Here is a 15,356-nt window from a genome sequence, read left to right as displayed (position 1 = left end):
ACATTACATTGATCCCTCAAATACAGTTATCAAACACTTGAGGAAAAGATATATAGTGAGGACAAGATGGTCACTCAACTGGAAAGTAACTGCACATGTACATGCATCACCGCTCGACACTCTGGAGAGTGATCACGCTTGTTGTAATCCATATAGCACCCCCTGCTGGTGAAAGAGAACTGCAATCATAATACAGTGAAACTCAAATGAAATGCTGTTTGACTGGAGAATAAATCTAGTAGGCGCAAATCTGAGATACCGACAGTCACTGGATATGTTAATATCAGCCAAAATTATGGGCTGGCCGCTTAATCGGTCAGGCTCTATTTTTTTGGTCTTCAGGCAGTCCTTTTTTAGTTACTTGTGTTACTTCAAATTCCCTTTGTAGAAAACATTTAAATCTTTCAACATCTGGGCATTAGCTTAAGTGTTTTGTCAGATGCCAATTGTGATTTTCACAATAGGCAGAACATTTGTCAAGCTGTTCTTTGTCAGGACTCGTTCATTGGCGTCATCTTGATATGTCAGTGAGTCAGTGAGTAGAAGACAACTTTGCCAGTGTAGCAAACTTTAAACGGAAATATTTCCAAGCGTTTGACTTCCAAAAAGAGTGCACAGATACCAGGTGCTAAACACCTACAGGAGAAAAACATTCAATAAGTATTCAAAAATACACATTCCTCCAGGGCGGTTAGATAATAAATGCAAGGGGTTAAACTAGGAGGACAACTATTTTTGATTTGCATCTATCCTGCTTTTTTTTAAAGAAGTCCTTACCCGGGCAATACAGCAAAGCACATCGGTTAGAGCAGCACATGAAACAAGACGCATGGATCAGCAAAGAAAGATTTATTTTTTTACTGAACAAAGAGAGGGGAGGAAATACGGATGTCTTTATACAGTTCCCAAACACAAGGATGTTCTATTCAAGTGTCAACCATCAAGAGGAACAGCAGTTGAAGGCAGGATGAAAGGCAGCATGGGTAAAGGTTTGCTCTGATCGTCTGCTCTAAAAACTGAGCTAACATCACATTGTTTTAAAACAGGAACTTTAACGAGACATTCAATATTTGCACCTGTTCAACCTGCCTTCTTCCAACAACTTTGTTTGAAGTCCTTTTTTTTCCCCCAGACATCAGCTGTATTTATGCTGCACTTGACTGAACATTTGTTTCTGAATAAAAAAAGTTATTTTATTGCCAGTGCCAAACAAATCAGTCTGACAGTAACGAGTGGGCTTAAATACTCTGACAGCTTCTGAATCGCTTTGCCACTTTAAATCTCCCAATTTGTCCGGATAGATCTAATATAATTTGTAAAGCAGCAGGTGTCATTTGGAGACTGTTTGCAGGTTTAAGCTGCCTGAAAAGTAATATAATATGAGATGTGTGTGCGTGAAGGACAATCTGTGAAGAGTAAAAATTGTATGAAATCATTTTTGGATGATGCACCAAAACAATCTTTCAAGTGTGTAGTGTGCAAAATGTTCTGTTTACCTCCATCCCTAACGTATTTCACTCTCACTGCTGCTACCATAAAACGAGGCATTATAGCTCAAGTTTGACTGTTCAAGAGAACAATTCCCTCTCAGGATTCAGTCGGGTTCACAGTTTTAAAGCTCTGAGTGTGTGTGAGTTCCACTTGTTCTTTCAATTTGGTCGTGGCTTATTTCCATCTGTTCACACCCCTGCCAACTTGTGGACTCCATTATATATGGAGTCACTACCTCGTTGTTTTCACTATAGGGCCAGACTGATATGGGATTTTTTTGGTCCAATACTGATGTCGATATTGGGGAGAGAAAATAATCTGATACCGATAGAATTTTATCAGCTGGCCAATTAATCGGTCTGACTCTCGTGTTAACCAAACACTGGCTGCACTTACATGGATTGTTTTTTCATCCTCACTGAATTCATTACAATTTAAGATTCCAGGTCAATTTGTTTGCATCAAATGTGAACACATTAAACTGGAACAGCAGTGTGACGCGAGGAGGACTGAAGAAACATAAAAACTAAACCGTCAGTTTTTCTCGTTTCCATGAATAATCTACAATACAAGAGGTCAAAAAGCTCCAGCGAAAATAGTAATAACAAGATCACTTGGAATACCTTTACTAGACCAACACATTTTGGCTTTTAACCCTCCATATGCTATCCATTTTTAGGCTGCGTAAACAATCTTGAATGAAAATGACAGCTACAGTATGACAAAGGAGACACCAGACTACGAGTCTTGGAGCGTCAAGAGGAACTTTTAGCAGGTCAATAATGTGCGACTGTTGAAACGTTTTTCTTTAACGCATGCAATGAAAGTAGCAGGACCACAGGCCGAAACGCGTCAGTCTAATAAAGTAAACAAAGATCTTCGTACTACAAGTGTTGCTGGAGCTTTTTGACTTCTTCAAGCCTTTCACTATCCATGCACCTTGGTATAGTCAGTGGGTACAGTTGTGCCAGAAGACCCTCACCTACAGTACAAGCCTGCTGAATCACCATCAGTGTTCAGAGATCTGACCACAGTGCATGCAGAGTCTGAGTGTCCACTGCATGTCAAACGTACCGGCAACAAAAAATGCTGCTGCCATTACAGATACAACGCCATGGCAACCGAGTCGACACCACAATCACTTAACATTCACTTGTTAAGTAAAGAAGATTGTTTAATGATCATCTTCTTTACATTGTGAAGTGAAATTAAAGAGATGCTTACTTTGTTTATTAGCATCTCTGCTGTCTATATGTTTTCTTCTTCTCTTATTTAATGGTTGTTAGCAAACAGCTTTCAGGTGCACTACCGCTACCATCTGGTGGCAGTACCTTATTACAACCAGGTGCTGGTAAAAATAATGGAAAAAATATATTTGTCAAGATGAGATCAAAGTTGCTTAAACATTTTGACTTTTCATAAGTTAATGAATATTCAAAACAGTCAAAAATCAATCCGTCATAGTCTCTCAACTCCAAGACCAGTCACTTCTTAAACAGCAGTTATAAAGTAAATAATGAACAGGGAAATGAAGAGTAGGCTCTGGTAAACATATTCATTATTTGGATAAAGTTCTTTCTATACCAGAAGCTAAAAGATATTGACAGTTGCCCCCAGATACCTAATCATAATAACATAGGTGATAGGTGGAGATCAGGTGTTTTTTAAGGGAAATCTCAAAATAACTCTCAAAATAATCACAAATTCATTATTTTTGCATTATTTTGCTGCCATAAGTGGCTAGGTTTGTGAAGTAACCCTTCAAGAAGCTGAGGGACTTGGAGTGCACTTCAACACAAAAGCAAATGGTCAGTAGGCCATCTTGTTTAAATTGATGCGACAAAGAGGAGGCTACACATGAAGCCGAAAGATAAATCAGGCTTTATGCTCGGCCATTTTCTGTGAGGAAGAAAATACAAAACAAAAAGCTTATATCAGACTAACTACTGAAGTTGTACTTAAATGGTAAATCAGGTGACAAATAACAGAAATTTGCAACACGTTCATGGTCTCCATTTTGTCCTGAAATGACACCAATGTCTTCCCCCGATTCTCTTCATGAAGTTGTCGTACAGAAAGAGACCCCTCCCTGTGATTCTAAGTTCACTATGCCTGCAGACATATCATTTTTAGACACTATACTGGAAGAGCCTCGAACGTCTTTGCTGACAAAGCAGACAACGGGAGCATTTTCAAAGGGGGATTTATAAATCTATATTGTGAAGTTCTGAACTACTGACAGAAGAACACGGATACATCAACAGTTTTATGAATAATTTAGACTTTTATAGCTGGTATTTCAAGCTAAGTGCCAGTGGCAAAAAAAAAAATCTTGAAGTGGAAATTAAATCATGAATACAATAAAACTAGACATAAAATAAGGACATAAAATTCACTGTTTAAAAGTAAGACATCATATAGCCAAGTTAAGTGATTTATAAAAACTGTTCCACGCTCTCTTACTACATGTTGACTGATTCCTGACCCAGGGACATTATTTGCCAACAAAGAGACATTTGTACATGATATTCTATTAATGCGGACATTTTCAGATCCCATAACGCTATGGATCACAGTAGCACAGGCTCTGCAGTGTTTTTACACCCAATATCCACAGTACAGTGTTAAAGAACCCCCTTAAAAAAGTATTTAGAAATACTTGTTACCTTGTTAAGCATTCTTTGATTTATCAGGTTAGTTCCCTATGAGTTAGACTTGTTTTTGTTTATTATGTTTGGCACTGATTCACCCTGAAGTTTATTCTCATTATTTCTCATTTCACTCATATGAAAACTATTTCATGTATGTGAATAAATGATAGTTGGGTATAATGTTGAAAAATGTCTCTGTGGCTGCTTGGGACTTGTTGGATTTGGGCTTTTTTTTCCCCCTTAGACGGGGCTTTATAACACTTGAACACTACGGGGCTATGTTCAAGGAGGGAGAGGAAGAGACTTTTGGAGTCCATGAAACGATTCCTGATTCCTGGTTCATCATGTCTCTATCATGTAATCAATTTTAGGAAAACAAAAAGACTTCAGGCTTGACTTGTAGCACAGTGAAATATTTAATAAAATGTGCTGCTGACCTTGTTGTCTACGACAGCTGTTGTTTTGCAGCAAAATCCAGCATGCTGTAATCAGATACTGGGTTCTGTAATGATATTATCCCAGGATTTCTTTGGGCATCGTGCCTTACTTTGATATCAGTTTGTTGAACTAGTAAAAGGGGGTTGGTCAATGAAGCTAAATGAACTTGCACCATCCTTGCAGTACGTAGGCCACAGCATGTTTCTAAATGCAGCCACATTTCATCAGAAAGCTACGTCAACAACTATTTGGTGAGGCTCAGTAGTCGACACATCTTCAGTTATCAGTCATCAGTAATGCATTCTTAATTTGTCATAAATCCATATTAAAGTATAACAAGACAATCATTCCCAATAAACAACAGTAGAATAATCATTGTCTGGCTAATCCTCACTGTGGTGAGTCAAAAAAATGGAGTTGTCTTTGTTGCACACATTTTTTATACATCACTACTGATGTTGGTGTAAACAGGATAATAATTTTAAAGCTTATTCAACTAGTAAACAGCTTCAAAAAACGATCACGCCTTTTGCATCTTTGGCATAAAGGCGTTAATTAAGCATGTGAACAACTCTAATTGAATGAATCTAATTAAACAAACTTTTGACAAACAGGAACTTTATAGGATAGGTTTTTGTTTTTTTTGGGTTTGTTTTGGTTTTCAAATTAATTGGAGCTGCTGAAGAACATTTGGTCCTCGTAATAATAGCCTTGAACATTAAAACTGCCACATAGCCACAGGTGGCACAGGCCATCTAAATCTCAAGCTGGTACACACAAAGCATGATCATGAAAAAAAGTACGAGTTTGTAGCATATTTCTTACAATGTTATTTGTATTGGGGGAAAAAAACCTATTGACAGAGACTTCTTGAGCAGTCCACTCCACCTCTCAATCTATATAAAGATAACAAATCGAAAGCATGGTGCATCCTCTGAGTCAGTGTTGGTGTTGTGCTAGATAAGGCTGGTATTTTTACAGCAGACGACTGTAAGAAGGAGTTTTTCCATAGACATTATATAAGAAGTAGACAAATCTGCATTCTTTCTAATGGGCTAAAGGGGCAACGCAACTGCCTGGAAGAAAAATAACCATTGTTTGAGACGAGATGAGGATGAGTTCACTTCATTAACTACTTCACCAATATGAAACATTTCATCTGATGAGAACTTGATCTCAGTCATTTAGTTCAAGACTTCTCTTTTTTACTACAGCATTGGTTTTTTTTTCAAATTGTGCTCCAATTTAGAGTAAAATCTACGGTAAAGTAGAAGATGCTTTGGGGTGTGGCTTATTCTACAATTCTACAATTCACTTAGCGACGTACATCAGAGAGTAAGTACAACACAAGCAAAGATCTAGAAAAGAGGGAACAATGTCAGTAAGAGCAAACGATCAGCTTTGAGTCCGATTGGACACACAGGTGCTGACAGGCATTGTACAGAGGCAAAGCACAACATTGACGGCAGTTCTTGAGAGCTCTAATCAGTATAGAAACCATCTTATAAGTCATCGTTATCAAACAAAAACAATCGTGACAACCATCATCATCATCAATGATATCGAAACCATCATCATTAAGTTAGTAGGTATTCATGAAAGAGCTGGGTCTTTAGCTTTTTCTTAAAGGTGCAGAGGGACTCTGCAGATCGAATGGAGTTTGGAAGTTCATTCCACCACCGGGGGGCGACAGAGGAGAAGAGTCTAGTCAGAGACTTAGGACCCTGTTGTGAAGGTTGGATCAGTCGCCTTTCATTGGCAGAGCGTAGTGGGCGGGAGGGAGCTTATTGTAAACAATGAGTCATGACAGTGGCAACCTGTGAGCCCAAAAGCACACACAGTAATGCGTATTCAATCTCCAAATACGGTTACTTAAGGATCCAAAATATCAAAATGTTGACAGCCAGAAGCAGACAGACACTTGTAATATGATGAAAATACCAATCCCTACCATTGTTCTTTATGTAAATGGTCTTGATCGTGTATAGCGCTTTTCTAGTCTCCTGACTACTCAAAGCACTTTTAAACCACATGTCACACCTACACATTCACACACTGATGGCAGAGGTTGATATGTAAAGATCAGAAGTATCTAGCCCCATTCATACACATACCGACGACAAAGCAGCGGGAGCAACTTGGGGTTAAGTGTCTTGCCAAGGACACATCTTACATGTTTCAATTGAAACCCTAATATAAAGCAGTTGACACAACTTATTCAGAAATCACCCAAGAAAAGGTGAGTAGACCGTTGCAGTCGCCACAACTCCATGTTTGCGTTGTTTTCATGCAAACACTTTGCTAAAATCTCAAGAATCTCTCTTCCACCACCTTACTTCTTCACACTTTCTGATGTTATTGCAATAAACAAAATCAGAAGCCTGCTACCAATGTAATGCATAGTGTGCAAATCTTCTCAATAATGCTTTAATAAGCTCTTAAAATAGGAAAAGTAAAGAATACTGTATGGTTGACCAAATGATCAATTCGGTCCTTGCACACAGGTCTTTTAAAATCAGTATTTCTGGCTATGGTAATGTATTAAAAGCATAACATTGTATTCCATTACCCTTAAAAAACTAGGATTTGGTCTTCATTTTGCAGAAGGTGTGAGTTAATACTACAATATTATAAATATGTGGAAATCGTCAGCACTTGGCGTTACCATTGTGAGTCTGTATTCCCCGTACATCTATATCAAATTAAAGGTAGGAGAAGGGAAGTGAGAAGTTTTTGCCAAATGATGCAACAATTTCACTGGTCAATGCAACTTCACGCTGAACATTCTCAGAATCTAAGTGAGATCTGATTTGAGTTGAATTTTTCAGCTCCAGGGATCGCTAATGGCTGGTTTGGGATAGGGTTAACATGTTTTTTTTTTTTCGCCTGCCAGAAAAATGAGGGGAAACATGAAATGGGGCTGATGATATCTCCAGTTCCTTCACACCATATAAAACCCTTCATGTTTCACAAATGTTGAGAGCTACAGATTTAAGAAGCAGCACGAAGAGCAGTCATCTGAGATACACAAAAATTAAATGAATCATGCTGCTAATGTGTTTGGTAACATTTATTTGATGCGACTAAATACAAAGGTCCTTGTGATAAATTACTTTTAAGAGGATAAGGTTTGTCAAGGCCCACAGATTAATTCATTTTATAACTCTTGAGTTGATTACGTTTATATTAAATTGTATACCATTCTTTGACTCCATTTAGTTTGAAACAGCCCTACATGATATGTGCCTGAAGATTTTTTTTATCATGTTTTCAGGCTGCATTTATCATTTATATTTCTGTCTAATCTAGGGCTGGGAATCTTCGGGTGTCTCACGATTCGATTTCCATTTTAATTCTTGGGGTCACGATTCCACTCAGATTCTGGAGTCATGGATCCATTCGAGTCAAAGTCTATTTTTGAATGAGTACATACTTCAGGATCTACTCCAGGATCTGTCAGTCAGGATCTGACTGAATTTCTTGTTGCTCCATTTGGCATTCTACTGAGGTAAAGAGCTAGCCTTAGCACTTAGCTGGGATGGATTGATTAGCCAAAAAAAATGTGGAAGTTATGAATCAATTTAAAATCTCAGAAAATAAGAATCTCGATTTCTTTTCCCCACTTCTAGTCTCATCTTTATTTCTCATGTTGTAAGCTATTGCGAGTAAATACTAGCCACAATTTTTCTATCATTCAGGACATCATGAAAGAAGGAGATTCTCTAACAGAGGTTGAAATCGGAGCGCAGTCCATAAATGCCACATGGTTCTAATTGGTTGGAATTTCGTTGTGTTGCATTTTTTCCAATGTTTTGTTCCAAACTAGCACGCCATGAGGAGGTATTTGCTAGTTTTGACAAACATGTATTGGATTGAAATATGAGGTGGTGCAATTAACATTTACCCAAATCAAAAGACTATTGCAAGTAACAGTTTAACGAGAGGCTATGGATAACTTACTATACGGCGCTCTTCTAATCATCCTTTTCTATGTTTAGCACCCTGTCAATTAAAATTCCAGTTTGAGTAGCTCCAACAAAACACTATTAAAAAGAAGAAAAATGTAATTCACTTTAATGTTTAACAGGGTCATTCAAATCCTCATGAGTAAACAGTTTCTTGTCTGTCAAATTTGATGAAATCTGTCACTGTTTAACTGTTTTTCCCCCAGAAATGAATTAGATATAATAAGCTTTTTACAGCACAATGTGTGTTCAAAGATTACTCTTTTACCGTCTTTTTAGTCGTTATAGTAACATGATTGTTGTTGGGAAAAGGTCAACAAGGCCTACAGATGGTGACTATGAAAGGGGGAAATATATCAATATTAAGAGTTAATGTCCAGGAGGCTTCAATGAAGACAGATTCATTGTTTTGTCATTATTTTTTGCATTTCTCTCCTCATCTGAATTTTTTAGGCAATGCTAGACATGTTTATTTGTTGACCATAAAAAGCAACTAAAGCTGCTTTTCACAGTTAAAAAAAACTGAGCATTAAAAACATAATCAATTAAAACGTAAGTAATAATGAAAAATTAAGTAAAAGAAGAAATTAATTGTGGTGAAAAGGAGAATTTTTGTTTGGTCAGAGTCGGGGGTTGGTCACACACACATCATGGGGAATATTATTCCAGGTTCATGATACATGACAACAAAATTCTGTGTGTTTTGTTCCAACTCTGGGAATGGCCAGAATGCCAGCCTCAGATGTCCTCAGGGACCTCCTTGGTTCACATGTCACAAGCATGTCAGAGATGTATTTCTGAGTCACAGATAGACCTATACACAGTGAAACAGTGAAATGTAGAAACGAATGCTCTGGCTTACAGGTAGCCAATGTCAGCATTTTAGAACTGGAGTAATGAGATCATGATTTTTAGTTTTCATAAGGACTCTTGCAGCTGCATTCTTGAATATGCTGAAGTTGCAAAGCAGCTTGTTTTGAAAGCCCTTTGAACAGACCACTTCAGCAACCTAACCTGCTGGAAATAAAGACACGCATAAGCTGTTCTAGGTCTTGCTTCAACATTATTCGGTTAGGTTGGAGAAAAGTTTGCTGCATACAGTCAGTCATTCATTCATTCGCTTGATACAATCACAAAGTTTAATTTTAAATGTATAAGAAAGACAAATTACAATTACCAAAAATGGTCTCCTCCATTTACATCATTAGACGCTTTCCTTGCTTATTTACTAGTAAATTATAAGTTGGCCTGAAATCACAGGACTTACCAAAATCAGCTGGGAGAGAATACCCGATAGGTTGATATATATGTGAGTGAGTGGTGCTAATAACTTAAATTGTTTCTTCATCTTTCTAACCTGTATCTATATTTAAACAATATCAGGGACTTTGTAATAGATAGGACTTTCCATATGGGACCTTTAAATCCTGAAAATGAATTTCAATTATAATTTCATTACTACAAGATGTGTTATCAGTCATGAGTCACAACAGCTGACAGTTTCCTTTATAATGTCTATGACTTTCCAAACAACAAGAGCAAATAAGCTGCAAGGTTAAAATGATTCCACTAGAAACAGGCTACAAATTCAGAGTCAATCTAAATAACATACAAAACATACTACAAATTCAAATCAACAACCTGTCAGGAGTTAAACTGTCCTCAGTGTCTATGACTCTTTTTCTATTTTTTTCCTCAGTAATGTTGTGGTTAGCGCCTATTTTTGAACTTGATTAAAAATGTTTAGAGCCTGACTGTTGTGATGTTGGTCCGGCAATACTTTGTATAAAACAGTACTACCTCATGGTATATATGTCTGTCCACTACTTTAAAGTCTAAACTGCTCCAAAAGTGAATCATCTGCTCAAAGAGCATAGGCCAACCAATGACTTTATGTTTCAGCCTACGATAAAAAGATCATCGCCCCTGACCCTAACCACGCTCAGTCAGAACACAGAATATGAACTATTACCATCAAACCGGAGATACAGGGTCTCACGTTTTATAAGGTCAGACTGAAACACTCTTTTGTTCACCAGTTAATACTCAAATTGAATGCGAAGCAGATTCCCAGATCTAAGCACGACTAAAGCCTCTGAATATTTGTTTGGTGTTTGAGTGTTGTGTCAAACCTTTGTATCTTGTCTTAGTTTTTTTGTTGCAAATGGAGCCAAGACAAATCTCAGACCATATCTGACAATAAAGTTCTAACAAATCAAATCAAAATAACGCAGCTGAAAACACACAATCCAATCAAATGCCTAGTTCACCTGTATGGACTGAAGACAGTGTATCACAAACTTTAAAGACCTTCCATGTCAATCTCTTTTCTTTGCTTGACAATACACACACAAACCCTTAGACACATCAGTGGCAAGTGGGAACTTATTCCACTAGACTAGAGCAACCTACAATAACCTTTCTGACATTTTTTAATATCACACTGCAGATGGAAGGAGAGTCAATGAAAGGACACCCAAACTGCAGCAGGCAGCGCCCCAAGCCCAAAAAGTTACACTAAGTACATTTGAGGTAGGTATCTATTGAAGCAAAGAAACACAGCTGAAGAGCTCTGCTTACAAGGTCAGTGTTTAAAGTGAGTGTACGTACTTTTGTGAGAAAACACTCAGCGGTTGCAGCAGTAATTACCGGTACATCATTCGGCCGCACTTTTTCTAGCCCTTGATGTATGTTAAGCTGTAGTAGAGTGTAATATTATTCAAGCAAGCCAGGTTCTAAGAATGCTTGAATGAGCAGCTTCCTTAACACAGCAGTAGTCCCTTTGCTAAAATTTAATATTTCACACTCTAAGCTTACTTCATCTTGTTCATACCTCATCTCGCCCTCCCCCTCCACCCCTCAATTCTCATGCTCTGTAGCCGACCGAGGATTACACCGGCCTCTATTGTGTGGCCAGCGGACCGTCTGGCTCACACTGCTTCAGTGGAAAAACCATATCTCCTGGCTGCACAGGATTTCTGGTCAGTGGACAATGTTGCTCACATGCCAAGAAAATACTGGCTTTGTTGTGCACGGTATACTATTAAGTATAAGGTATAATGCTGCAATCACCAAAGTACAGGGTGGCTCTTTCTCACATTTTCTGAAAGCTAGTCATGAAGCTGGGAGCACCTCACGAGGTTTGAGTTCTACAATGAAAAAGCAAGTGTAATACCGCTACTTTTCAACACTCGTCATCTGTGAGTTTAAAAAAGGGCTGACCTTGATCAGACAGGAAGTCCAGCATGGTCTGCAGCAGGAAGGACAGGTGACGGACGGACAGGCCAGGGTTGCCCATGCGACGGGAGGCGTACACCAGTTCATGCAGGAGGCGCATCTGAACCGCAGCCCAGCCTCTGTGGGTACCTGAGAGAGAGGTGACAAAAGAGAAACTCACATTGACAAAGCTAAAAAAGGCTCATCGCTGACATCTAATGTTAGACAGCTGTCATTTAAGATCAGCACAGATACATCGTTTCACAGTTAAACACCTTTGTCATTTAAATCAGAGTCATCATTTTTATTTGTAGGAAAGAAAAAAAATTACTGAGTGACGTGCTTCTCACATCCATTGGTCCGAAATACACACACGCACAAAAAAGGATCCTATGGACATGCATTAATGGAGAGATGTCAGAGTGAAGGGCTGCAAATGAAAGAGCGCCCGAGCTGTTGGATGTTTGGCGCCTTGCTCAAGGGCACCTGAGCAGCACTCGGGAATTGACCTGGCACCTTTCCAGCAACCAGACCAACTTCCATACGTTGGTCTGCACCAGGCTTTGAATCAGCGACCCTTTGGTTCCCAACCCAAGTCCCTACAGACTGAGGTTCTGCCGCCCTATTGCTGATTACTTGACAGAATTAGCACATTTTTAAAAGTTTGGCTGTAATCAAACTGTTTTCTTTTGTTTCTGAATAATGCTGGAATGTTATTTAAGGTCATATCTACAAGTACACCTGAATAATAACTACTCACATATGTATTCAGAGACAAACGTGCTTTCGAAGGTGCAACAACAGTGTGACAAACCTTTCTAAGTCTGCATCTGTCATGCTCCACTCACAACAGGCCACACATAATTAAATCCATCTCAAGACTTTTGATTTGATCCCGTCTCTTAAAACTGAAGTATCCCCACTGCGGACTATCAGATGAGCCCCAGCACGATGCTAACTTAGCCACATGATTTTCTCTGCAGATCTCCACAAGACATCTTCATAGCATTCTAGCCTGACACCAACTGTTACATAAGACCCTCAGCCCCCCTACCAGATCCCATACTCCGCTCCCAGCTGTCGACTCACTAAGTGGGAAAGAAAAACCACAGGAAAGATGTGCAGGGGAGGCCTGAGGGGCAAGAGGGAGGGAAAGAGGATATTTGGTAAACACTTTGATGCTTCCTCAATTAAAATTGCCTATGATGCTTTTCAGTAATCAGCACAGCATTTCTTTTTTTTTTTTTATCCTGACTTCATCTGTCATCCGAGCAAACTGTAAATGCAATTCCTTCATAAACAATTTTTCTGTGGTTAAACTGCACCCACTTTGCAGGCTAAAAATAGCTGAAATCCACCTGACTGCTAAAACCAAGCGCTTATCTGGATCCAAAAAAAACAGTAATCCAAAAAAACACTTTGGATTTTCTCACAATGCCGCTCTCACTCAACCCAAAAGTGACTTAATTTGCGGTATTTTCAGACTTGAATTGAAGGTGTCTGGAAATCCATTTAACACACCACCAAGATAACAAGCGTGGTGTCGCGGCCGAGAAGCTGCACTGTCATGCAAAACCTGACTGTAAAAGGCATTTTTAACTCCGGGACAACTCTGATGAAAGTAGTGAAATTTTCTCCTGTGCAGACAATATCACCATTACTCTCCCTCATAAACATGCAAGTTATTACAAGGTAAAGAGCTCCAAATGTCTTGGATGGCAGGACAACGGTAGAGGAAAGGACAGTCACACTACTTCAGGCTGAATAAAAAGGAGTACTGAGTGAATAGTGGCCTTATTGGAATTCATTATTGATCCTCATTTTCTCCCACTTGAACTTGCCTCTCCAGTGTATTGCTTTATTAACTCCCACCTGATCCCTTCTGACAAAAGACTTGGAATCGTCATTTCCTGCTTTCTCACACTTTGGGCACTCAGAGTGGATACCCCAGCGGCACACCTCCAACCCCTCTCCACTCGCATTCGCATGAAGGAGTAATGAGTTAGAACACATCATAATTAAGCAACATTAGCACAAGCAGCGGACATACTGTCCTTTGCTGGAGCTGCAATTGTCTGTGGCCTGCATTGTTGTTAGCAGGCTAATGTTAGCACACATTGCTTAACTCATAGCTTTATATTCCACATACATTTACACAGAATGACCGAGATCTAAAGACACTTACGTGACATCCAAACTGAGTAGACTATTTTCTTCTTCTTTTCTCTAGTGCTTGACTAAAACAGCTTTATACAAAAGGCCGTCCCTTCCATGTAATCATGATGTAAACACATCTCTAATAACAGTACAGTTGGTGGACAGAAATTAAGTGTCCTCTTAAGTGTTGAGATGTGTGTTTAAAATGCACCAAGACAAGTCAAATATTATTTGTTGTTTTTAGGTTTTAGATTTAAAAAATGTTGTAAAAGTTATAAAGATAAATGGCAAAATGTTTAACCTTTAAAAACAGAAAATAATTTTTCATTAAGTAATATTTGTGTGTGTTTGTTATGGCAAATTAAATTACAGTGGTACATTTAGTCCATTGAAATCACGGCGCAGTGCATCAATAATTAAGTGCAATAAGAGTGAATTATATTACAAAACCAGTTAAAACAACCTTTTACAGCAGAGGTGAAACAATCTGCAGCATGTTTCTATTCACAGTTTAAAAAGGAAACTAGGCTAGAGATCAACAGCACATCTGACACAAATCCTCTCACAGCGTGGCTTTAACAACGCTCATAAGAGAAAATACGGACGTCCCTGAGCTTTTCTGTTCATCGCGAGTCTGTCTTTTTTTTGTTGCCCATGCGTGCCATTGAGTGGCTGCAATGAACAAGGGTGAAGAGTCTGAAGAACCAATAGGTTTATCATGAGGACCTAAGCAAAGAGTGTACAAAAGGTCTCAGCTGTGCCTCTTTGTGAGCAAAGTGGTGGCTTGAATGTAAAATATCCTGAAGAAGCACTCTTGAGCTTGAGGTGGAATGAAGTGACCCTTTTCATTTCATTTATCTATTTAATGTGTTTACACATCTCCCACTCAACTATTCAGGATTGTGAAAGCTTTCTATTTGAAAAAGATTAATTCTGTGAGATTTACTCCTTTTCACAAGCAGAAGGTCAGCACTTCTTTACTTGAGACCCGTATACATAAGTGAATAAACCACATATGAAATGAGGTGAGCAATCCCTCTGTTTGTTTTGACTCCGCTCCGGGTAGAAGCATTTTGTTTTCCGGCAGTCTGTCCATCTGTCTGTTGCATTTTAGGAACAGTACTTCAAGAACCTCTTTTCTAGTCTTCTGACTACTCAAAGCGCTTTTACACCGCAGGTCACACCTACACATTCACACACTGATGGCAGAGTTTGCTGTGTAAAGTGACCATCACAAGTAACTAATCCCATTCATACACATTCATACGCTGCCAAAAAAGGAGCGGGAGCAATTTGGGGTAAAGTGTCTTGCCCAAGGACACATCGGACATGTTGCTGCAGGAGCTGGGGATCGGACCCCCAACCTCCCGATTGAGAGAAGACCGATTCTACCACTGAGCCACAGCCGCCCCACAGCTGACACACCTACCTACCTCAT

General features: G+C 38.9%; 1 protein-coding gene across 2 annotated transcripts in view; it reads right to left on the bottom strand.

Moving 5' to 3' along the window:
• Window positions 1–15,356, bottom strand: part of trappc9 (trafficking protein particle complex subunit 9) — a 211,196-nt gene that overhangs the window by 183,542 nt on the left and 12,298 nt on the right. For both annotated transcript variants that reach the window (XM_061059316.1, XM_061059317.1), the window contains one exon: window positions 11,768–11,911. In XM_061059316.1, the coding sequence (XP_060915299.1) occupies window positions 11,768–11,911 (144 nt within the window). The remainder of the gene's footprint in view (window positions 1–11,767; window positions 11,912–15,356) is intronic.

This window comes from Labrus mixtus, chromosome 16, assembly GCF_963584025.1.
Source record: "Labrus mixtus chromosome 16, fLabMix1.1, whole genome shotgun sequence".
Classification (NCBI taxonomy): domain Eukaryota; kingdom Metazoa; phylum Chordata; class Actinopteri; order Labriformes; family Labridae; genus Labrus; species Labrus mixtus.
This window is presented reverse-complemented; position numbering and strand designations above follow the sequence as displayed.